General features: G+C 39.2%; 1 protein-coding gene across 5 annotated transcripts in view; it reads left to right on the top strand.

Moving 5' to 3' along the window:
- dom (domino helicase) overlaps positions 1–26501 on the top strand; it is an 83927-nt gene that overhangs the window by 3472 nt on the left and 53954 nt on the right. For all 5 annotated transcript variants that reach the window (XM_076206656.1, XM_076206655.1, XM_076206652.1 and 2 more), the window contains exons 2-11: positions 6427–6527; positions 6705–7998; positions 13488–14053; positions 21946–22215; positions 22415–22607; positions 23517–23732; positions 23850–24024; positions 24156–24342; positions 25765–25901; positions 26003–26189. In XM_076206656.1, coding sequence (XP_076062771.1) covers positions 6447–6527; positions 6705–7998; positions 13488–14053; positions 21946–22215; positions 22415–22607; positions 23517–23732; positions 23850–24024; positions 24156–24342; positions 25765–25901; positions 26003–26189 — 3306 coding nt within the window. In that variant the 5' untranslated portion in view covers positions 6427–6446. The remainder of the gene's footprint in view (positions 1–6426; positions 6528–6704; positions 7999–13487; positions 14054–21945; positions 22216–22414; positions 22608–23516; positions 23733–23849; positions 24025–24155; positions 24343–25764; positions 25902–26002; positions 26190–26501) is intronic.

Here is a 26501-nt window from a genome sequence, read left to right as displayed (position 1 = left end):
TACTGTCAAATGCCTCAGAAAACAGTACTATAGATTGACATGTGCAAGGATTTTGTGCAATGGAACATCCCTTCATCACAACTGGGGGTAGGGGTGGGTGGGGACACCACATCTTGTTCTAGGATGAACAGAGTGGAAGTAATGTGTCACTTGGCAGGTCCTTTTGTCATGTTAATTCAGCAATTAAAACTAGCTCTTCAAACAAGATGTGGTCGGTATTAACTCAACCTTTTGAAGAACATGATCATAATTATAATTCTGTTATGATTTTAGTGCCAAACAATTTTGAGCCAATTAAAGATGAGTTTATCAGTCAAATAGGGTCATGTTCCCACTCAAAAATAACATTAAAAAAAAAAGAGCCTTGAAGTGATAGGATATATGTAAGGCAGTTGGACCCACTTTTGGCTACCTTAATTTCTGTAGTGCAAGATTAAAACTGAAAAGGTTTTACTGTATTTCTGATAAAACACAAATAATCCATATCCCCATGTTAAGTTGTATTTGAACATAAAAATAACATTGGAAGATAAAGATAGTCAACACTTGATCTGGGATAAGAACAACCTACCTGTTTTTATAACTTCATATGTTGAAATATATGAAAATATTAAACCAGTATGATATAAAATTTGGAACTGGATATATTAAATGGATAGATTATTTTCAGCATGTTTCTTTCCTTATGGAACATGCAGATGGAAAAAGTTTGCTACAAATAGTGTCCTACATTGGAAAAAAAATAACATTTCCTCATAAGATTTCAAGTCTTCCAAGCTTCCACATTTTTTTTCATTTTTCATCTTTATATTTCACATTGTTTTTTGGAAATTGATTTCTCTGGGACTTGTATTTAGGGGTTTTATTACTATTTTGAGTTTGGTGGTCTTTCTTGAAGGGCTTATCAGGTTGTGAATTCTCTGTGGATGTGCGGTGTGAATGGTAGGTTGTGGTAGATGTGTTGTGCTCAGGGTTTTGGTGTAGAGTTGTGCTTCTGTCATTTTCATAAGATGTTCTGTTGGGAAGATTTTGATTCTTGAGTGTAGGTTTCCTGTGGGGGTGGTTTTATTGCATCCTGTTATTACTCTGAGCTCCATTCTGAAGTGCTTCTAAGTCCATTGTTTGGTTTACTGATTGTTGAAACCATACTGTGTAATGGTTCTTATGAATTGTTTATAGATGGTTAGTGGTTTCTTTTTGTTTCCCAAAATCTGGTCTAGTGATGGTTTTCAATGTTTCATTAATCTTCAGTGACAAGTCATTGATATGTTAGCTGATTGTCATGGTTATGAAATTTGAGACCTTTTTTTTGTGTGTTCCTGTCCAATGGCCATTCAGCTTCACTGTTGATTTTATTTATTTATTTTTAATGGTTGTCTGGGGTGAATGGGAGTGGATGCTAAGAGGAGATTGTATGAATGGGTGATTGTACCGACAACACTGTATGGGACAGACATGGAACATAGAGAAGAGATGAAGAGTTTAAATGTGTTTGAAATGAAATGTCTAAGAAATATGGTAGGGGTTACAAGGTGGGATGGAGTGAGAAACATTGAGATGAGGAGGAGAGCAGGGGTGAAAAAGGGGATGGGTAATAGTTGATGAAAGTGTATTGGGATGGTTTGGACAGTTGGAAAGAATGAGTGAATAAAGATTTGTGAAAAAACATGGAAGGCAGAGGTGGACGGAGTGAACATGAGGGGATGACAGTATGAAATGGATGGATTGTGTAAAAGGGGCATTGAGCAAGAGGGGGATGTCTGTTAAGGAAGGGAGAAAGCAGAAGATAGGAGTGAGTGGAGAATGGCTGTGTATGGATGATAATGTGATGAATGGCAGGGAGTGGATGAGGAATAGGGGGTTTTAGGGAGTAGTTATTTATGAATGATATTTTGATGCAGGCTGAAGGGATTTCTCCCTGCCCTTGGTGTTACTATATTAGGGGATGGAGGTGGGGGTGTTGCTAATTAAATGAAGTTGTCTTGCTGCATTGCCTCTGACCTAGGATGGTGGGTGAGATGCAAGGATGACCCGTCATTTAGGAGGAGACAAAGTGAGAGGTTTGGAGGGAGGGGTGGAATGGGTGGGAGTGGAATTATGCCTTCTGACTTTGGCTATCCCTTGTAAAGGGGAAAAAGCTCTTGGTGTGTGTGTGTGTGTATATATATATATATATATATATATGTGTGTGTGTGTGTGTCTGGGGTGAGCAGAGTTACTGTTGATTTCTGGAGTGAAGCTCCCTTTATGCTATTTCTGAACCCCTTTTTTATGTTTGGTCTTGGTTCAGGAATTAGTAGATCACTCATGAAGAGGTTGAAAAGTAATGGCAGAAGTATTGCACCTTGAGGGACTCCACAGTATAGTCTTTTTATACCTAAGATGTAATTGTTTTGGGTCACTGCATTGTCTTCCTACAGGGAATGGAGGCATTGGGAGGGGGGTAGGGGACAATAGAGCATGAACAATAGAGCTTGTGTTAGTGTAAGGAATATAGTGGTTTGTAGTGAATGTCTGGCTGTGTCAGGGTTATGTAATGTCACCATGGTTGTTCAACATGTACATGGAGTGGTACAGGTGGTTTATGTGAGGGTGATGGTAATTGAAAGTGGAAGGAAGTTCAAGGTGAGCCAGTTGTTGTTTGTGGCTGTGTCTGAGGTATGGTGGTAGAGTTTGAGAGGGTATGTGAGAGTAGAAAGCTGAAAGTAGATATGAGCAAAATAATGTGATGTGGCATACAGTTATCATAATTAAGGTTTAAATTTGTGTATTATTTCAAGATAGACTATCATTTACTAAGCTGTTCCAAATATTAATGAACTTTTATAGAAAAAAATTCTTCATTCTTTAGACAGTTTTTCCATTTGTTCTTGTGACCTTTCAGCCATCTCATTCTTAATCAAAAGGTCTCTTATATCAATGTAGTAACCTAACCACAGTAATCAAGTCACCTTCTCTTTGGAGGTATTATTGGTGGATTGTTGTAAATATTGGAGGGGGGGGGTCACTGATTTAATGGAAGTGGCCTTGCTCTGGATGTGCTGCATTTTGCAACACTGCTTTTGACCCAGGGCATCGGGCGAGATGCAGGGATGACCTGTCATCCAGGAGGAGCCAAGACAAGGAGGGAGGGAGGGAGTGGAGTATGTGAGGATGGAATGGGTAGGAGTAAATTTTATGCCATTGTTTTTTGGCTACCTCCCTTGTAAGGGGGAAAAAGCCTTTCATATATGTATGTAGTATGCTATTGCTGTTTTTTAATGTTCTGCTGATAGTGGTTGAGAGAAATAGTGAGATGGGTGTGTTGTGTCAGGGTTGTGGGATAGAATTTTGTTCCTGTCATTTTCCTATGGTGTTCTATGGAGAGAATGTTTTGTTTCTGTGTGGAGGTGTCCAGTTGTGTTGGTTTTGGTGAATTCAGTTGTTACTCATATAGCTTGTCAGTAATGTTGGTAAGTTTGCATTTGTCTTACCAATTATTGGGAACCATGCTGTGGAAATGTAGTTGAGGTTGGTTCATAATGAACTGCTTGAAGACTGTTTTTAGTTCCATTCTCTTGTTGTTGTTGTCGTTCCCTAGACTGTCTGTCCGAGCAGTCCCGTCTCCCCAAGGAATGCCATAGCCGAAACTGGGTTTTCCCACAAATCCTTTATAGAGCGTATGTTGTGTTGTTTGCGTGCATGATTGTGTATAATGAGTCCACTTGGCCAGACTGCAGTGTGGTCACCACCCAGCACTTCTAAGCTACCAGAAGAGGCTGGATGACCGCATTGTGAATTCCATTCTCTTGTTCAAGTCAGTGCTTGTGATGGATTTTAAATTTTGCTGCATAAAACTTAAGCAATCTGTTTCCCATGTGGGGTTCTGCCTATATTAAGTTACTGCATCAAATACCAAGACTAGAGGAATGCTTTTCCTTTGATGATGTACAGATTTTATTCAGGTTTGGGGATGTCAGAATGTGAAGGGGGTAGAACTGTCACTATGTGGCTGTATGTGTTTTGTTGCATATACGGATGGATGGGGTGACACTGGTATTGATCAGGAGGGGGATATGTGTTGAGCAAGGGAGGTGGGAGATAACTGTGAGTAGAGAATGGCTGTGTGTAGATGATACTGTGATATGCAAGGAAGGGAGTGGGTGGAAGATGGGGTGTTAGGGAGTGGTTATGTGTGAATATTTTGACAGAGCCCGAAGGAATTTCTTCCTGTCTATTTTTTTCTGGGTGTGGAAGCAGAGAGAGGAAGGGGGTGGGTGATTGCCTGTTAAGTGAAGTATTCTTGCTGTGATTGTGCTGTGCCTTGCTGCATTGCTTCTGATCCAAGGCACTGGATGGGATACAGGAGTAACCTGTCATCCATGAGGAGCTAAGGTGAGAGAGAGGAAAGGGTGGTGGATGGGAGTGGAATGGGTGGGGGTGTGTATATGCCTACCTCTCAAGAGGGAAAAACCCCTTGGTATGTGACATATAAGTGTCAGTCTGTAGGTTGAAGATTATGGGGGTAGAGGAATATTAAGGGGACCCCCCGCCCCCAGATTTAAGAAAAATTAGATTTTTTTTTTAATTGCATAAATACATAGTAGGGATCTTGCTCTAGATGCTGGTAAAGTGTTTTTATCGTACTGCCATTTTTAAAGGGTTTAAAGGGCCTACCCTCCCTCCCCCCGGCAGCCACATGCTGCGCACGACCATTGTTTACATACGTTTTGACCATATTTTACCCTATTTTTTTTTGCATTTGATACACTCATAAAGTTTTCTCTTACGTCCGGCATGCACGTGAGTATGTGGTGTGAGGAAGTTCAGCCTGCACGACAGGCAGTGGCCTGAGCCTTACAAAGTAAAGGACATGTACACGTTAGCTTGCCGCATTCACTAATTTGCCGTGTGAAATTCGCATCTATTTTTCAGTGAAGAGATATTTGAAGATATTAGCCATGCCTAAGCTATCCAAACAAAAGGCACACTTACAGAAGATAAGAACGTCTACATTAGCAACTCAAGGGGAGAAAGAAAGAACCCCAGCATCAACTTTGTTATCACCACCTCCGCCACCACCACTAGTACTCCCTCCAGCAGCTCTCTCCCTTCCCTCTACATCCACATCCTCAGCACCTGATCCTCTGTCCTCTACACCTATATCAGACAAGTTGTCTCTACGCAAACAACTGTTTGCTAACAAGTGGTTACAAGGATGCCTCCTTGTTGCAACACCTTGGGTTTAGAGTCTCAAACCTCACAGTGATGTCCCTGATGCAGCAAGAGCCTGTTCCAACACCAGAAAGGAAACCCAAGAAAAGAAAGAGAGCTGAATCCCAGCAATCAGACTACCTTGCTGGGTCATTCTAGACCAAGAACTCAAACTTTGCGACAAAGAGTGAGGTGGCGGCTTATGAGACCCTCACTTTGAGTGAATAATATCCTACACTGTAGGAGGGTACAAAGTGCCTGAGTTACTTGAAAGATGCAAAATCATCATGAAAATACAATGGAACCTGTTTTCAATGGGTCTTAGGAGGTCCAATGTAAAATTTAGTCAAACTAAGGAAAAAAAAACTTTAACACTCATTTCTGAAAAATGTAAGTTTTTGATACTCAAAGTCTATCTCCTCCCTCAATTTTCAACCGATTTTTGCATATGAGGTCTCTATTAATAGCTAGATAAATGACAAAAAATAAAATAGAGAGTTTTTTTGCATATGTTAAAGAATTTTTTTTAATAACATGTCAAAGTCAATTTTTTTTTTTTTTTTTCGATAATTTTTTTTATATTTTTTGTCCTCGGCGTTAAACAAAGATATTAAAAAAATCTTTCTATTTTGTTTTTTTTATATATGTAGAAGATTCTTTTGCTGTAAAATGAAAGACATCGAATAAAAATTGTAAGAGGAGATAGGATTTGAAAGAAGTCCAAAAATATGGTATTTTTTACGTTTTTTATTAAAAAATAAAAAACAACTCATCAGATCTGAATAAAACTCATGCTGTGAAGGTTTCCTCAGACCTAGATATCACACAGAAAAAATCAGCAAGATCCTTCAGAAAAAAAGATTTTGGGCGGGGGGTCCCCTTAACTTTGATAACATGTTAGAAGTATCAAAATTTATTATTTCGTCTTTTGTCCCTTCATTGTTTTCCAGCAATTCTGTATTGGCATTTTATTATTGAAAGGGGTGGCATTAAATTGTTGGTGCTAAAAACTAATTAGAATTTGCAACATAGAAATAACACAGGTCTTGCACCAGTTGTATTAATGCAAGTTCAAGTTGTATGCTGTTTCTAGGATAGGGATTAATATAGATATAAATCAACATGTAAATGTTGAAGATGCATGTAATTTATATTATTTTTTGGAGGGAGGTTGAATCTTTAGCTTGATTAAACTTACTGGAGTAATGTATGTTTTGAATTTTGAAATTTCAGGTATGGATTAACTTAATGAAATGAGTGCCAATGAAGAAGGCCCTCAAAATGTTGAAAGTACTGAATCTCAAGATGTGAGTTCTGGTCAGACTCTAGCTGGGGTGAGTAGTTTTGTAGTTACAGTTGCTCAAGTTTTGTGAAAAGTGTAAAGGTAAAATATATATTAGGTTGAAGCATTAAAAAGAAAGTCATAAAATGCAGATATCTTTATGTGAAGAACATATTGTACTAGTTTCATGAATGCTAATGGTCATATACTTGGCATATTTTTGTTACAGGGCTTTGCCCCCAGCGTTGGAAGTGTTGGGGGTGTGAAGGACTCGCAGCTCATCAAGCAGCTGATGAGCCCAGTCAAGGCCAGCAACACCACCCCTTCAGGAGTAAGCTCTGAAGGGGAACAAGTTGTTCGTCTTCCTGACCCTAAGAACTTACACTCCTACACCAATCCTTCCACGCCCGTGTCCTCATGGGCCAACTCATGGGCAGAATCCACTGCCCCACCCAACCCAGCACCATACCCCCGGAGACCGCCACCACCATCTTCCTTTGAACCCCAGACAAAACGCATCAAAGTTGAAGATAGGCCCAGTGATAAAGAGGACCTAAAGAAACTTCTTCTTAAGTGGAAAAAGAATAAACTTGACAGTGTTAAGGAAAATTACAATGAACACCTTGCAGAAATGTTCTTTTTAGAGAATGATGGCAATATAATGGATTATCAGGCCTGGAATAAAAGACCTTCCAGAGAATTTCTTCAATATGCACGTCAGCACAAATTAGAAGGCGACGACAGCCTAGAATCAAGATTTGCACATCTGAATCCTCATCCACTTCATTCCGGTAGTCAACTTATAAAGACTGAAAATATTCAAGGAAATACAACTCCCCAAAAATCCTCAAATTCATCTGCCAGTAAAGGAATGACATCCCCTGGGAAGCCCAGCAAAGGTTTGGTGGTGAGTGGTGGTAGCAGTGTGAAACAGAAGACATCAAGTAATGACAGTGGCAGCACTGCATCGCAGCAGGACCAGATGGTTGAGAAAGCAAAGCAGGAAGCTTATGTGATGCAGCGTATTGCTGCACTTAGAAAAGAAGGTTTGTGGAGTGAAAAGCGACTAGCAAAGGTGCAAGAACCGCCCAGACCTAAAGCTCACTGGGATTATTTACTGGAAGAAATGGTTTGGTTGAGTGCTGACTTCGCACAGGAGCGGAAATGGAAAAAAGCAGCAGCAAAAAAGTGTGCAAGAATGGTGCAGAAGTATTTCCAGGATAAGGCAGTTCAGGCTCAAAAAGCAGAAAAGGAAAAGGAAATGAGACTGAGAAAGATTGCTGCATTTGCTGCCAAAGAAATTAGGACATTTTGGACAAATGTAGAAAAGCTTATTGAATACAAAGTGAATACTCAATTGGACGAGAAAAAGAAAAAGGCCTTGGATCAGCAATTAAGCTTTATAGTGGACCAGACTGAAAAGTATTCTTCCTGGTTAGCAGAAAGTATGAATAAACCCATTGATTCGACAGCTGTCTCAACACGATCTAATACACCTTCTAGAGAAAGTAGAATGTCAGATGGTAAGTGCCACAAATTCAGTAGTTTGACAAGTTATTTTGGTGATGGGTTTAAATTTTGTCTGATAATCATTAGTGAATATTTCTTTGGAATGTTTTGGTGGAATTGGAGATCAGTTTTATAAGTCATATTTAGTGAACAAAGTGCAGTGGTGATGTGGTTAGAAAAGCAGAATCTGTAATGATGTTGGATAATTCTGATCTATATTCAACATAAATGATGATTATTTTTGTGAAAAATTACTCTGGTATTTGGGGGTCTTGTGATTCATTGTACAACAGCATGTTATTTGGTCAAGTGCTATGGGTCTTCTCCAAGAAACCTGGGACAGATTTATTGATTGATTATTTGGTCAACAAGATATTCAGTTGATGGGAGTAAGCTAAATATTAGGGTGTGGTTATAGTAGGTATGTAGTGTAAATGGGATAAACTGCACACAACAATCCTGGTCAACAAGTCTATTGTTATTAACTATCATATTGAAAGGTGTTTTATATTTTATACTTGTTTACCATACATACAAAATTAGACATGTATAATGGTATAAGGAGTTGTTCTCGCAAAGTATCCTCAAATGAGAGTTTGATTTGGAGGAACGAGGTAAATAACTCAGTGTTTTCAATGTATATTATAGTTGGATTTTGTACAAATGAATAATCATTGAAACTATTTAATGAGAATGTCAAATTTGAGATTAGTGGTTTGGATGTTGGTGTAATACATTCCTTTATTTTGTGTCTGAAAATCATTATGGATGAAGAGGTTATAAACAAAGTGATGGGTAACTTGTGATAACCATGGATAAGTGTAGAGCTTGATGGGTTGAGTACTTTGAGTAGTTGTACATGGTTAACCCTCAAAAGAGCCAGTGTCCATTTGCTTATTTTTGGGTGACAACTGCTGATCCAGTACTACTTCAGGTGGTCATGAAATTTTACGGGCAAAATACTTTTTACGCCTCTGGCTAGCAAGGCCTGTCATGGCAACCCTCCTCCTTTTTCTCCCAGGCTTGAGACTGGCAATGGCTGATCCACTGATTGATGAAAATTGTCCTCTCAGTGAGGTTAGAGAGGCAATTGAAGGGTGGAAATGTAACTGACATTTGAAATATTGGTGTGAAGTTACTGAAAGCCAAAGGTGAGGCCATGATCCATGGGTTGCATGCTGTGCTGTGTGCCATTTGGTAATCTGGTACCATTCCTTCTTGACTGGAATATGGAGACATTGTCTCTTTCTGGAAGGGGAAAAGGGACCAGCTGGAGTGCAACAGTAATTGCAGCATGGCATTTTTCAGTGGGCCAATCAAAGTGTTTCCTCATCAGATGCTGACAAGGGTTTACTAATTGCTCAAGTTCCCCAGCTTGCAAAGTCTGGGTATGTGCTTGGTAAATCAGCTGCCAGTCAGATCTTAGCACATGTTCTTGTGATGTGTTGGTGTGAGGTTCCTATGCTTGTAGTCTGTGTTGGTTTCAAAAGGCATTTGATTCAGTGCACTGTGGGGTACTCTGGGATATGCTGGTCCATGGAATTCCTGTGAGGATTGTTGACCTAATGTCTAGCCAGTGTTCTGAAAGAGAAAGCTATGAAATATAGAGGTGTACTAGGCTTTTTCTGGGTGCATCCTTGCCCAAACACATTATATTACCAGCATGTCATGGGTATTGGACATGTGTGTCAATGTCATTGTGGCTTATCCACTGGCAGGACTGAGATCACATACCTTGTCATTGCCAGTGATGATATACTTCTTGTGAAATCATTGGAGATCCTGGTTGCAGCCTTTTGAGTTAGTATACTGGAAGGCAAGCCTGGTTGGACTCCTGGTCCCTTGGACCAAGGTGAAGGTCAGGGCATTTGGGGACTCCTGGATGATATAATGCAGTCTGTCTGTGCATGTAGTGAGGATATTAAAATCTTTGAAAGTTTTATATACCTTGGTTGTGTAGTGCATAACATTGATGGATCATCTCGGGAAATCCTTTCAAGATTGGCTTGGCCCATGATAAGAACTTCCTAAGATAGAGAATATAATATTATCTTAAAGTTGTTCGTGTTTCCAGTTTTGCTGTATGGCTATGAGATATAGACAATGAATCCTAATATAAAGAGGCATCTTGATGTATTTAGTACAGTGTGTCTTCAGAGAATTATAGAGAGGTTGCCACCCTGTATTAAAATTGTAAATGTACAAACACAGAATTTGTCTCACACCAGACTGCAGATATTCTAGATGCAGCCACCATACAGAACATAGATCCCCTTGCACTGCACTGCCCAACACTTGTTCTTTCCTGGCAGTAGCATAAAATTTCTTAGTGATTTTTAAACTGAATTGGGGTCATGGTTCTCCTGAGAGAGAGCCAGGCCAATAGATTGATTGATTGATGGAATATCACTTGTATGATTTTGTATCAAATGATTGCATGATGTTTGGTCAAACCCCTGTTACCGGCTTAATTCATGAACATCAGCTCTAGCTACTTGGCATACTGTTTGTTTCCCTGATATTGATCTCCATAAGAGAATCTTCAGTGGGAGAAGACAAAAGAATGCCACAGATTTCATGGCTTTAGAACGGAAACTGATCCTGATGAGAGATGTGTGGAATGGGTACTTGCTTGGGGAATGGCATCAGCATGTGAGCAAGGCAGTGTGACCCACTGGCACATGCTCTCCATTTGATGATGAGAAATGGACTGCAGAAATTTATATAATTTGTTTAGGTGGGGTGAGGTAGAGTGGGTGTATGCTTTGACTCAACCATCCCAGTTACAAGTGGGGAAAAGCCCTTTGGTTTGTATGTTTAGATTAATTTTTGAGTATGTACATATGCAAGTATGTTCATTTTACTTTGAGCATACAAATGAACATAGATTATGAGGTGCATTGAGCAGACCATATTTTCTTCAGGGAAAGAAAATATGTAGTGGAGTAGACATGTTTGGGAAGAGTTAATAGCAGTGGCAGATGAGTGACATTAGACATGAAATTTGAAAGCATAAGGGAGAATCAAAAAATAGATTAGGCATACTTATAATGGAATAGAATTAATGTGCAGCCAAGATAGAGATTGAAGGTTTTATTATTATTTTTAGATAAGTGTTTGAGAAATATGATTAGGGTTACAAGAAATGAAATGTGAGATATGGAAGTGAGGTAGAAAATTTGGAGGAGCTGTCAGAATTACTGTGTGAGGGGATGGAGGAATGTTGCTGTGTAAGTGAAGTGGCCTTGCTGTGGACATGTAGCATTTTGCTGCATTGCCTCTGACTCAGGCAGTGGGCAGGAACTAAGATGAGAGGCAAACAAAGGTGGTTGATGGGAGTGGAATGGGTGTGTGCCTCTGACTTGGATACCTCCCTCATCAATGGGAAGAAGTCCTTGGTGTATAGATGTAAGAGCTGTCAGATATGATGGATCATGAAGTGGAGAGGTGGTCTGGGCATATGTGAAGACTGAATGAGGAAAAACTAGTGAAGAGTGTGTTAAGGAGATGTGGGTGAAGTAAGCTTGATAGGAAGGCCAAGAATGAGATGGATGAATGAATGGGATAAAGGGGAATTCGGATGTACACCTGCCAGGCAGGGAAGAGAGTATAAAAGATAGAAGTGAATGAAAGGCAATTGAGAATAGTTGAAGGTATGGTACACTGAAGTCCCTCCCTCAATTATCACCTGCATAAAACATGTAGCAGTCAGTACCTGATATGGGGTTGTAGACTTCTGGCATTAGTCAGGTTGGAGGGGGGTTAAGATTAACATTGCCAACAAAATACAGGTAATAAGTTGGTACAGCAAATTATAAGGCCACTTGTTCTCTGTGTGTTGTTGGTTTGCTCCATAGGGTAGTTGAAATCCACTCATTTTGATCAGTTTTTTTTTTTTTTTTTTTTTTTATTAAAAAAATATTTATATAATGGACAATGAGCAGTAACATTTTGTTATGTTTGACTGTATTGTAATTCTAAGGTATGTTGAGAAAATATTGTTGCAGTCTTACCCTAAACTTGTGTAAACTATTGCACTTTTTAAGGGTGGCTATCTCCTGTGTGGGGCTATAAATGTTTTTTCCTGTAGTTTTTTGGGATGTATCTTTCTGTCTTTCTGAATGGTTGCTGCAGCTTCATCCAGTACTTTGTAATTGAATGGGAATTGGTGTATGTTTAATTCATAGTTCTTTTCTATTTCCTCTGTATTCTTGCCAATTTGCCATTTTGTAGTTTGGATGTTCTGTTGTATTTAGGGTCTTGTTTTTCTAGTTCTGTGAAGAGCTGGATGTTGGCCTGTTGTCCATCATATTGGTATGGGACTTTGTGTCAGTAATGAAAAGTAGGAAGAAGAGAAGGGGAGTAGTTGCTATTTGTCAGCTCTCCGCATGTGAAAAGGTGTAAGAAATACTGTCGGAGTAAATAGAAAGAGATCTTGGGCTCAGCCAATGGATGAAGTGTCAACCCCTTGGGGCTGCACCTCCTGATGGAGGTGAGGGGGTTATTAAGGTTTAAAAATGGGCAGCTTTGCTGTCCATTTTGCAGGACCATTACATTCAGGCACCTGTCATTGGTCCTATTGTTATTTTCATTGATATATGTTATCATCATTGTTATTGTTCCAATACTATTAATGACTTGGTAACCATGTAGTGAGTGCTGAAACTATTGGTTGTTTTAATGGGTTAGATAATGTTATGGATGGGGATGATAAGTGGTAATGGACATGGAACTGTCTAGTGTAGGCTTTCTGGTCTCTTGCAGGCAGTCCCCGCCATTCTTATGTAAATGTCAATTATATGGAAATGAATATTAAAGAAAAATGTAAAATATTATGTGTGTGTGTATTATATATATATATATATATATATATATATATATATATATATATATAAACACACACACACACACACAACAAACATTATATATATAATATATATATATATACATATATACACACACACAAATACACATACATATATGTGTACACACATACACACATCAACAAATATTTTGTAACTATGTCTATTGCTTCCAGCCATAACATTCATAGCATTGAACATTGGCTTCATTGTCTGTACATTTTGGAATACATTAGGCTTCTACCTGCAGTATTCATGAGTAGGTGCAGTTGGTTGTTTTGATTTGTGGGAGTGACCCATATTGGGTGTTGACTGCATTGTGTAATTGGTAATTCTAGGGCTTTATAGACACCTCAATGGCCCAGGATCGTGAAACAGTCTTTTGTGATTGGAGGTTGATCTCTGCTTAAAGAGGAATGTTGATTACTTATAACTTTTTTATTTCTCCTTTCTGCTACCCCCACTTAATCTTTTCTTTACTACCTTGACTGCACCTGTTTAGTGTGGTAGACCTTAAGGACAGATATGTCAGTTATGAGTGATAAATGACAATTTGTGGGGATGTATAAAATTTTGGCAAAGCCATATTTTTCTTGTATACCAGAGATATTTGTACTAAAGATGTAAAACCTTGTCAACAGATGAATTTGAGCCAGCAGAAGCTTCTGATGATAACGAGGACACAATAGCAAAGGAGGATGATAATCCTGAAGAGCAAGAATCTGAGTTGAAACTCCTGCAAAAAGAATCTGAACAAACACTTGAAGATCTGCTCAATGAACTTCCTCCAGGCTACTTCGAGAGTAGAGACTTGGACACAAGTGGGGATAGTGTTAGTGAAAAAGAAGAAGGGGAGGAAGAGACTACGAAATCTGAAGAAGAAAAGTATGATAATATTAGTAAATGTGATACTCAGGAGGAAGAAAACCAGACTGAAAGTAGTTTAAGTTGCAGTAATAGTTCTTCCGTTGTTTCTAAAAGAAATAGAGATAGAAGTAAAAGTGAAACCGAAAGTTGCCCAGTAACAGATGAAGTAAGTAAAGATGAAGTGGAGGAAGAGGAGGAGGAGGAGAAAGAGGTGGGCATGGACTCAGGTGATACGGAATTCCTGGCAGATGAAAATGAAGAAGATGACGAGGAGACAATTTTGGAACAAGAGGAAGCTGAAGGTGCAGTTGACCATGAAGAAGAACTGAAAGATCTTCAGGTAAGAGTAAAAGGTTTGGCAGTGTTTGGGAGAATAATTTTCTGAATGGAATATGAATGTGTGCACAAACATTTCAGTAATGCATGGTATTATATACTGTAGCAAGGTAGTTTTAGGTTAAAAAAAAAGATGAGAGATTGTTTTAAGAAAATGCATTGTGTGAAGAAGAGGTCCACTTGAAAATGCAATACCACATTTTTTTCTTTCTTCTTCCTTTTTAGAATTATGATGTAGCTCATTGGTAAGCTTTAGAACCCCCCGCCTTCCACCCTCTACCCCTCCAGCAGTAGAATTTTTGCACTTCTGCATGAAGGGAAATTTTGTAGTAAAAGCAAAAGATATTTTCACGTATGCAAAATAACAAATAGAGTGGTAGAAGATTTGTGCAGTTTCATGTAGTTTACAGTCTGTAATGTTCATTGAATGGGATAACTAGAACTCAAATTAACTGGGTTGTATTGCCTCAGTAAATGTTCTTCACAGTAGAGTTTGGATGAGCAGAGGCCTCTGTTTCAAAGTCAGAAAATTTTAGTTTCAGGGTTTGTTAACAAATTATCTTATGATTTTGCACAAGCTAGTCATGTTTATTCTCCTTGTATTCTGTGATAATTTCTGTACTTCATATTTTAGATTTAAATATTTTCTTGGGCATCTTGTTTTATTTCCACAACTGTATTATTATAATTGTTGCATAGAATTTCACTGACTGGATGCCTCTAGACCCACTCTAGTCCAGAGCAAGTCCTTAGGCCCTGCTTTATGTATCTCTATGGGAAGTAATGTTGAATTTTCAGTGGTGTATGATTGTGGAATTTTTCTGTGTCAAGGAGGGGAGGGAAGGGAGAGGAATCCTAGAACTAGAATCGAGGACTGCACAAGGCCAAAGCCTTAACAGCCCTGACCCTGGTGAGCACCCCAATCCAAATAACACCACATAAATCTTATAACATCAGTTTGGGAATAATGAATATTTGACCACTTCAGTACCACATAGAAGAAATAATGGAAAGGATAGTAAGACAGTCATAGTGTATTGGGTTTGAAAAATATACATATATACATATACCATGGCTTTTTTCCCCTTACAAGGGAGGTAGCCAAAAAGAAAAAAGCACAAAAACCATTCCCATTTCCTAAAAAAAAAATAGAAAAATATAAATGGTACAAAAAATCTATACTCCCACATTATTGGTGACCATTAGTCGACTATGATTTACTGTCCAACCCAATTGTAGGTTACCAGAAATATAGTCAAGATCTACTATCCACCACTTTCAACCTTCAGTGCTTTGGACACACTAGACAATGATGTTGCTGCCCAAGTGTATGCATACATTGCACATGGTGCCTCATGGTCAAACTCAGCCAAATATGCAAACTACAATCACAATCACCTTGTGTCATCCTCAGATTGAACAGTGTACCAGTTTTAAAAAGAAGTCCTGTCTCAAAGACTTGGGACACTTCAGCTTCAGAGAAACATAAATACAGGTGCAAACCGCATATGTAGAAACACTATGATGTACTGGATGAACACTCCTCCCCCCAGTAATTCCACTCCGAGAGACCACCCATGTGGCTCACACTACCAGTACAGTACAAACCAACACAGCCTTTCACCTCCAGACAACAACCTACACATCTGACTTACCTTCATACACACTAAATCTCCTTGAGTATGAATGGTTAGTAATACCAGATTTTCACCATAGTGACCAGTTCCCGCTTCATCATACCCATTTAGCCCTACAAACTTTGTAGTCCCTTAACTATCTTAAATGGGAAACATTAAAAATTGTGTCATGCTGCTCAACAACTGAAAACACTGGCTTATATGAACCACATAACATCAGTATCACTTGCATGACTTAGAAAAACACACCAATCACAACATAGTTGCCTCATAGAATTGTCTGCACCACACCCCATAGAGCAAAGAAGATGGCCTACTATTTTCATATGTCTATACTCTTTATGGTTGTTGGTACACATATATCAAAATAATTAAGGTGATATGCCAACTTTAATGGAAATCCATTGAAAAATGGGGAAAAAAAGGAAGAATTTGATGTCTTATTTTTCTTATATCTTGGTAATAAATAGAAACGATGATCTGTTGTTTCTTTTGGAAAACTAGAAGTTTTGATAAAGATTATCATGTTAACTTATTACTGTCTAATAATTGTTACTAAAAGCTATAATTTTACCCGTAGAGACACAATTCAACAAGAGAATTTAGAAAAAAGAATAAGTATTATACATACATACATACATATACCAAGGCTTTTTCCCCCTTCCAAGGGAGGTAGCCAAAAAGGGAAAGGCACAAAAACACTCCCACCCATTTCATCCCTAAATACACTCCACACCCCTCCCACCCTCCCTCTCATCTGAGCACCTCCTGGATGACGGGTCATCCCTGCACCCTGCCCACCGCCCTGGGTCAGAAGCAGTGTCGCAAGACACAGCACATCCACAGCAAGGCCGCTTCATTTAATCGGCGACCCCCCCTCTCCGTCCCCCTTTGCATATAAGGAGAGGACGGGGAGAAATCCCTTCGGGCTGCGTCAAAAATTACTCACACATACTACCCCACCCCCCACCCCCCCGCCCATTCCTCCTCATGCAGTCACAACATTAAGTATTATATAAGCAAAAAATAATTTATATAGAGAAGTTCCTGAGTTATGCATAAATGTGACAAAAATACTCTTATCAAGATCTTGAGCTGCAAAGATAAAAAAAAATCATCCTCTGTATAAAAAACTATTAGCAATATAGATAAAAAATGCACATATACTGATAAATTACATATCATAAATGAAGTGTAATGTTTTGTAAGTGATATTTTTCACATTTACATTAATTTATCCAAAAAAAATGATTGGCTTTTCCCAGGACATTACTCCAGGGGTGGTACAGAAACACTGATTCATGTTGGGGTTTTGTTTCAACAAGAATGAGCCACTTCCCAACATTCAACATAGTCCTTAGTAACATAATGATTCATACTAAAAAGGAAAAATGTCAACTGCAACATTTGAGCAATACACAATGAATTGTTATGTGTCATTTTTTGCCTTCACATCTCGGTGTCAGTATATGTTAATAGATGTATGATGTACCCTTCAAAATTTTTTATAGATATGAAAAACATCTAATGTAGATGTCGGCTAGAAAGCTAGTGTTACACCATGTCCCTTTAAATAGGGACATGCCCACTCAAGATAATAAAAAAAAAAAAAATTAAGAATACTAAATGATACCATATGACATTCTTACTTAACCAGTATATTGTGCATACTTCAAATGATCTTTCCACAAGTTTTGCAAAATTGTCAAAAATTTAAAGTTTTAGCATATTGATGTCTTTAAGAAAGTGCCCAAATATGTGGAATTATGTGCCAATCTCAAGAATATGGGGGGGAAATCCAAAAACTGTCGAAATTCTTCATACTCTCTCCAGTCTTCAATATGCTCACCTCCTGAAATAGCCAAAACATTAGCAAAAACACCATCTTCCCCACCTAGCTATGTACACAAACCATAGATAAAAATTCATATCCTAAAAGACTTCCCATAAACCACAGCCACTATCAGACTTTACATCACAATTTTGTCTCCATCTAAAACAAATGCTCCAGGTCCAGGTAATGAACATGACTATATGACACTCACCCAGCCACCACACTGTTTACACTAAGCCTCTTCAATTGAATGTAGACAGAAGGAATCCATCCAACTACCTGGAGAGAAACCATCATCATCTATTTTTCCAGACCAAGGAAAGACAAAATATCTTCAAACTGCAGCTGTCCAATTGCCATCAAGAAATGCCCTTGGAAACTCCTAGAAATAAATCTCCTTCCAACTTGTGGCAACTGAAACACCATTCTTTATCACTCTTTCAAATTGGCCTTCCAACTGGCTACAGTACAACAGACCTTGAAGCACAAACAGAAATGACATTCTTTACTCCAATTGCTTATAAACATTTTTGGGGGGAAAAAATTGGGAAGGTGTTGAAATGGTGGATTCTACACAAACTCTCCCTCCTGGGATTAGAGTGCTGTGCCCCTTTTTCATATCACAATTTCCTAACCTACAGAGCATTCAGACTACACATAGAAACAGCACTATCTTCATTATATATACAAGGAGTAGTTACCCTAGGAAGTGTTCATTATTCTTTTCATTATAGCAATCTTTGATGTAGATAAACCCCCACATTGTAACTGCCAGCCTGTATGTCAGTGACCTTACTATTCTGCATCACAACCCAACCCACTCATTCAAACCATCTTTTCCAAAAAGCCATAACCAAGTAAAAACCTTGGATTCTGTCTCTTCACCTTAAAGTCAGCTGCCATGCACTTCCTTGGATACTGCAGTTGTTCCTGCTGTTGACACTCCAATATAACAAGGAAACACCATCCTCCCAGTAGTAGAATAGGTCCAGTTTCTGGACCAGATCTGTGACTTCCTAAAATTGATATTGCATACAAGTTGGGGGAGGCACACAGATTATCACTTTGGGACCTATAGTAGGTCTTTGTACAGAACAAACTGAACTAAGGCTGTCAAACCTAATCCACCACCATATCCCCAGCCCTTTGAATACTGAACCCTCTTGACCATTATCTCTACTTGGACCTTGTTTGTAGCACTTCACACAAAAAAAGTACAGATCCCTCTTTTGTTATCTCTCTCTCTCTCTCTCTCTCTCTCTCTCTCTCTCTCTCTCTCTCTCTCTCTCTCTCGCTCTCTCTCGCTCTCTCTCTCTGTCTCTCTTTCCTCCTGTCCCTCTTCCTCACTCCCTCTCCTTCCATCCCTCCCTTTCCCTCTCCCTCCCTCTCTGTCCATCCCTCCCTTTCCCTCTCCCTCCCTTTCCCCCTCCATCTCTCTCCTTCCCTCCCTCCCCCCTTCCCCCCTGTCTCTCACATATGCACACACACACAGAGCAGGAGCTGCTCAGCTGACCAGGATGAAGTTGGAGAATGAATAGGTCACCCCACCTTACAGCAGAACTCCATCAACACCCTATTGCTAGGCGACACAAATTCATATTCTCTGAAAGGATGTTTAAGGCCTGTACTTGGGCTCTGGTTTAAGCCCAGACACTTGCTCAGTTCTCTCTTTTACTCTATTCCAATCTATCTCCCATCATTATACTTGTTTTCTCTTGTATGGATGTTGGTTTTCCAACACCTCCCCTCCCACTCTTAGTCAGAGACATAGAAAACCTACATTCGATCAAACCTATATTCCTTACACACATCTATGAAGTGTAACCCATGCTATGCATAGGTCCACTTCACATGCACCAGACTCACCAACACAAACCAGGGCGCACAATTGAGCTGCAGACACCACACATTCACACCCCTCCCCCCTAAAAAATTATATAAATATCAGTAGAATCAAACACAGGTGCCTCAATTCTTACATAAGCACAATATACTCATAGCACAAATACAGGAAGCTAAACTAACACCCATGTTCACAGATTACAGAAAACGCTCAATATAAAGGTGGGCACTTACACAAGAACATATCCTTTTCATACAAAACAAAATAAACCATAATGACTACAAAATAGAAATAATCATAATCCAAACACAAATAAGGGAAACAATTGAAATAACCCCCCCCACCACCACCATATACACACACCTTCCTGGTACATCCTTCAACTCCCACCTTGCAGTGCACACCATTGATTTTTGCTAAGCACACAAACAGCATGTCAGAGAGGAAAAATGTGTGAACAACTCCCAACCCCATGTTAAATTCCAGCAACCACCCCACTGGACAACTGCCCTAGCATAAAAAACAAGCAATTTCCTCATACATAATGTACACCTCCCTTCCTTAAAACACAATAAATACGTGAGCTCTCTTTAGACTACTACCCAATAAAGATTACCTAAGAACTAAAAATAAGAATAAATTCACTCCCATTTCAACCCCACATACTCCACTCCCATTCACCACCTCTTTTCTTGGCTCTTCCTTGATGATGGGTCATCCCTGCATCTCGCCCAATGCCTTGGGTCAGAAGTAATGCAGCAAAACAGCACATCCACAGCAAGGCTGCTTCATTTAGTAGGTGATTTCCCCTCTAAGCCCCCTCATTTAATAAAAGAGAAGACAAGGAGAAATGCCTTTGGGCTGTGTCAAAATATCGTTCACTTGTACTCCCTCACCCCCACCCATTCCCTTCCATGCATCACAGCATCATCCATACACAACCATTCTCCACTCACCCCTATCTTCTGTCTTCTCCCTTCCTCAACAGACATTCCCCTCTTTCCCAATGCTCCTTTTACCCCATCCATCCATCTCATCCTTGGTCGCCTCCTCATGTTTACTCCTTCCACCTCTGCCTTCCACACCTCTTTTACTAATCTTTCTTCACTCATTCTTTCCATGTGTCCAAGCCATCCCAATACTCTTTCATCAACCCATAAAACTTAAAAAGTAGATTGTAAATAATTCTTAGAAAAAATGGAAAAGAACCTGGACACCTTTGTTATATACTAGTTTTGATCTATTGGCAGATCAGTGGAGAAGATAATAATTTTGAAGGCCAGTAAAAGATATACTCCAAATGGCTACTTAAGAAATATAGCTGCAACTGCACACCAGATAGCCATTGGAAAGAAAAAGTACAACTAAAAACAAACTGCAGGCTGACTGAAGGAGAATGAGTATAATTCCCCTATCCCCCCAAAAAAAGAGGACAGATATGAAAGTAGTAATTTTTTAGGGATCAATCAGTTAATTGTAGTTAAAGTGGATAGGACAGGAAGTAATTGGAATAGAACAGTGTGGGTGCAGTAAAGGAAGAGGGTGGATAGATGATAATCATTTTTGAAAGACTTTTGAAAAGATGTTTGTCAAGGAGTAAGGATGTCTTTTGGGCTTCAATCGATTTTGAGGTGTATGATGGTTGACAGACATTGAATGTGATGTAGATATATGGGGTAGAGGAAAGTCTTGAGGGTGGACAAAAGTTTTTCTATGAATAGCGGAGCTTGTAGGGAATGGAGAGTGAGGGGATTGAGGCTGTACCAAAGTTGTGTGATGGCACCATGGTTGTTCATCGTGGATATGGTTTGGATGATGAAGAAACTAGACATCAGGGTCCCAGGCAGTGGGGAATAAGGAAGTGGGAGGTGAGCCAGTTGTTGTTTGCAGATGATACTACTGTTCTGGCAAAGTTGGAGGATAGACTAAAACAGATCGCAGTGTTTAGGAGGGTGTGGAGAGGAGGGTTTAAAGCATGAGAGGCTGGAGGAAGTGGAGATCTTTTAAGTATTTGGGATTTTGTATAGCAAGGAATGTGTCTTTCTAAATTAGGAATGCTGTGAGAGGTAGGTATCTCAGGTTGGGTGCAGGGAGAGGATTGGAAGAGGGAGTGGTTGTGTCCAAGACACTGTCTAGGGTAGAAATTTTGAATTTGTAGGAGGCAGGAAGGAAGGCCATGAAGATGTTTGAGATGAAGTTCTAATGAAATTCAGTGGGCATTACCCTCACCTTCATCTAGAGGTGCAATGCAGGTACTTTCATTCTAGACTGGTCCCAAGATCTCGTACTTTAACTGTCCTCCATTTTTTCAAGCAAAGAGAGCTGACAACCAGCAGCCCCCTCCCCCCCCATTCTTCCTCCTTCATCACCCAAATGTTTCTTCTAGTAGATATCTGTGGGAGGGGCCAAGGAATATGTCTTGTTACTGTGAGGCTGCAAGTTTCCAGTCACTGAAACTTGAGGCAACAAATATTATTGTTATAAGATTATTTTTTTATATATGTATTTTTTTCATTTGGTTAAATTATGTAGAACATTAAATGAAGGTTTGCCTATTATAATGAGTGATTATACACTACCAGGCTGACAATGAAATACCAATAGAAGAGCTTGAAAAGATGTATGCTGAAATGGCAGCAGCTGAAATGACACCAGAAGAAACAGCAGAAGGAAATGAAGACTCAGATGAAGGCTCAGATGATGGTAAAGAAGAAAGTGAAGAAGATATGGAAGTTGATGAAGGAAGTGAGGTAGAAGAGGAAGAGGAAGAAGAAATAGCAAGTGACGAAGAAGAGCAGCAAACTGATGTTGGCCTGGAAACGTTAATGGAGGACAATTTAGGAACAGCGAAGGTATTTACTTTTAAGTGTTTATTGGTTTATATTGTATTTAGAAATAGTATAAGACAGCAAAAGGTCTGTTGCTTTGTTCATGATTTTCATGTGGAGTCTTCCAATAATGAAAATGAATGAAGTTAACTTTGTCTAGAATTTTTATTTGATAATGTTTGTTGGTTTGATATTAATATTTTGTTTGGTAATCCTTGTTCAGGGAGACAGTGAAAAGGCGGACAAGGAGCTGCAAGATGCAACAGCAGTAGCAGAGTCTTTGCAGCCCAAAGGGTTCACTTTATCATCAACTTGTGTCACTACCCCCGTTCCCTTCTTGCTCAAACACAAGTTACGTGAATATCAGCATGTGGGCTTAGATTGGCTCACTACAATGTATGAAAAGAAGTTGAATGGTAAGATGTTATGGAAACTGATTGTATGTTGCAGTGCTACTCATAGATTGGGCCATGTAGAAGCTCTGAGCTCTCGTCTGGGAGGTTAATAGCTGTTGATCATAAATCTAATACATGATGTAAAACTATGGTTACACACACACATGCTGGAATGAATGGGGGTGTGGGATCCTAAAAACTCCAGCAATCACAAAAGTCTGGCAGTGTCTGAACCACATACCCTTCCACAGACTTGTAGAATATTTTGGCTGGATTATGCCCTTATAGATATTTATTTGTTTATAATGTGTCCCAAAGAAATGTATTTGCTCTGAAATGTTTCATAATGTTGAATCTGTTGGCCTGCATTATGAATGGTCTGTAAAAAGCTCAAATTTGAACATCCGCAAATATGCAAGGAGGAATAGACTAGACTAGAGGGAACAGGTGTGTTTCTTTAATGTCAAACTGATGATCACCATTTTCCAGACACAGCTGATAATGAGTTATGCATTTAATGTTACAAAATATTTCAAAGCACATTTTTGGGAACACCCTCTGTGTGTGTGTGTTTGTGTTTGTGTGTCAAATTTTCTATAATTTTAACCACTTCCATATGGTGACGCCTATGTAGGTGTCATGAGGAGCAAGTGGGTACGCGATGATGCCGACGTCGGTGTCTTGATTATATTTATTGTAGTCGTACCTGCGTGACCCTCATTCTCTCTAAACTGGCTTCATCATATTTTCTATGGTTATCAAAATTCACGGGTGAAAGAGAACGAGCGATTGAGCAGTGACTTTATTTTTTATAATGTGATTATTATGACGCAACATCGCACGCCTGGCAGCTAATGCTGCCAGACGTGCGATGTGCCCCAGAGTGAAGAGGTTAAAGATTTTCACATTATGTTACCCATTGATTGGCAGGAATACTCGCTGATGAGATGGGTCTTGGCAAGACAATTCAAACTATTTCCGTTTTGGCACATTTGGCATGTGAGAAGGGGAATTGGGGACCTCATTTGATTGTGGTTCCAACATCAGTAATGCTGAACTGGGAGATGGAGTGTAAGAAATGGTGTCCAGCTTTCAAAATTTTAACATACTATGGCACTCAAAAGGAAAGAAAGCAGAAACGCCAAGGTGAGTATTATGGGAAGGAAGTAGTGTGTTATGTTTGCTAATTTGAGGAATGAATTATTTCTAATAAACTAATGAAATTGACCAAGAATAGATAAAGATTATCTTCATTATTTCTAGGTTGGACAAAGCCTAATGCATTCCATATATGTATTACATCGTACAAATTAGTTATCCAAGATCATCAAAGTTTTAGAAGAAAGAAATGGAAATATTTTATATTGGATGAAGCTCAGAATATTAAAAATTTCAAGTCTCAGCGATGGCAACTGCTGCTCAATTTTCAGAGTCAAAGGTAAGGTTTCGTAATGTGAATGCTCCTACTGATTGCCCAGATGTCTCAGTGGAACAGTAAAATACGAGGGAACGAGAGGAGTACCTTCGGACTTTTTTTAGAATTACAATGGTGTATGTTCATCTTTTCAGACGGCTTCTTCTGACAGGAACACCTCTTCAAAATAACCTGATGGAGTTGTGGTCACTCATGCATTTCCTCATGCCAAATGTATTTGCCTCGCACAGAGAATTCAGGGAATGGTTTTCAAATCCAGTTACAGGCATGATAGAAGGGAATAAGGAGTACAATGACAACATCATCAAGAGACTTCATAAGGTACGAATTTTTAAATCACCGGAAAGTAAATCCAAATCAACCAGTATTTGGCTATAATCTAGTTTGCTGTAGGTAAATTTGGTGTGAATTCAGCTAAGTCTAATCATAAATCTATCCATATATATATATATATATATATATATATATATATATATGTATGTTTAAGACAGATTGAACATTTGTGTATGTTTAAGACAGATTGAACATTATATACAGGTACTCCTCGTTTAACGACGACAATTGGGACCAGCGTGCCGTCGTTAACCGAATTGGTCGTTAAGTGAAAGTGTATACATATACGTACATGTACTGTACGTACAGTGTCCAGCAATACATGTATCTTTATTTTCGTGTATTTTCCCTCTTTTATACAGTACATTAAAGCTTTATTTACTGTTTATTTACGGTGGTTAGGTTCCTAAAATTACCGTATATGACCAAATCCGCGTATGCTGACATTCCATATTGAATACCGGGGTATTTTTTTAGTTTCGACCATGGGCGCAATATAGCAATAGAAAATTAATTATTAATTTTGTAAATTAAAATGTATCAACGTAATATGCAATTTTGTGGGTGGAAATGAAAGTAATAAATACCTTGCTACAAGAAAATTTGCTAATGAACGAAGTCGGTAGCATAGGCTCGGGACGCCATCTTGTCGTCTGCCAACGTCTCTCACGACGACGACAACGAGGACGAGCCGGATGACATTTAATTTGCAGGTAATGATTTATTAAACACAGGTTAGGTTAGTTTAGTTTAGGTTAGACGAATTAATTTATCATCCTTTCATTTCTTCGACATCGGCATCTATCACAACAAACATGGTGTACCATTCGTCCGACATGACTTCGTTACTTACAAAATCTGTTTTAGCATTTTTTTTTTCCGCTCACAAAATTGCATATTACGTTGATAGATTATAATTTACAAAATTAATGATTAATTTTCTATTGTTATATTGCGCCCATAGTCGAAACTAAAAATTTACCACTACCGGTATACACTGTACCCCAGGTAGTTTTTGCAGCTTGCAGGATGGTAATGTAGGCCTAAGCTTCAGAACACTTTACCTCACAGCTAATATCCACCGTACAAGTTCATTTATAACATCATACAAATTTGCCTCAGCCAACTTAATTATCGTACACGACGTCGTAACTTCGGGAGATTTACGTTAAACGACGTCATAAAGCCCGTCGTTACTCCGAGTTGTCGTTAACCGAGTAGGTCGTTAAACGAGGAGTACCTGTATGTATTTTTTTCTCTTCTTCCTTACAAGAGAGGTTGCCTAGTCAAGAGGCACATGCTCCCACCCATTTCACTCCCACCCATTCTGCTCCCAATCAACCACCTTTTCCTCCCTCTCTTCTTAGCTCTTTATCTTCAGTAAATGTATTTTGCTTTTGCTTTCATTAGGTCCTTCGGCCATTCATCTTGAGAAGACTGAAGACTGAGGTTGAGCAGCAGATGCCAAAGAAGTTTGAACATATTGTAATGTGTAAACTGTCCAAAAGGCAGAGATTTTTATATGAAGAGTTTATGTCGCGTGCAAAGTAAGTACCGGTATGTGCGAGAATGGGGGAATGGGAAATTATCCTAAAAATTTAGGTTGGTAGTGGCTGGTATGGCTGAGCCTGCTGTGCTTATATTTCAGAACCAAGGAGACGTTGGCTTCGGGTAATTTTCTTAGTGTGATCAACGTTCTCATGCAGTTAAGGAAGGTGTGCAATCATCCAAACCTGTTCGAGGCCAGGCCTACTATCTCGCCCTTCATTATGGAGGGAATCTCGGTACTAGTTCCATCATTGGTGTTGGCACTTACACATTATGATCCCTTCAAGGTAAGTTTATGATATAATTCTTAATGTTATTATTTCTCCCTCCCTCTCTGACACCTCTCTCCCCCTTCTCTGTGTTTCTCTCTCCCCACTCTCTCCTCCCTCTCCCACATCTATCCAAAATCTCATTCTTTGCTCCTCCCATCTTTTCACCTCATGGATGAAGGGTCATCCCTATCCCCTGCTACTGCTTGGCAGAGGCAATGTGGTGAGAGTGTGTGTGTTTATACTTGTATATGCCAAAAAAACACTTTTCCCCTTGTCATGGGGATGTTTGAGTCAGCATATACCCATGCTTCAGCCATCCTACTCCAA

The sequence above is a fragment of the Oratosquilla oratoria genome, chromosome 23 (assembly GCF_046742065.1).
Source record: "Oratosquilla oratoria isolate Oo_2021 chromosome 23, ASM4674206v1, whole genome shotgun sequence".
Lineage (NCBI taxonomy): Eukaryota > Metazoa > Arthropoda > Malacostraca > Stomatopoda > Squillidae > Oratosquilla > Oratosquilla oratoria.
This window is presented reverse-complemented; position numbering and strand designations above follow the sequence as displayed.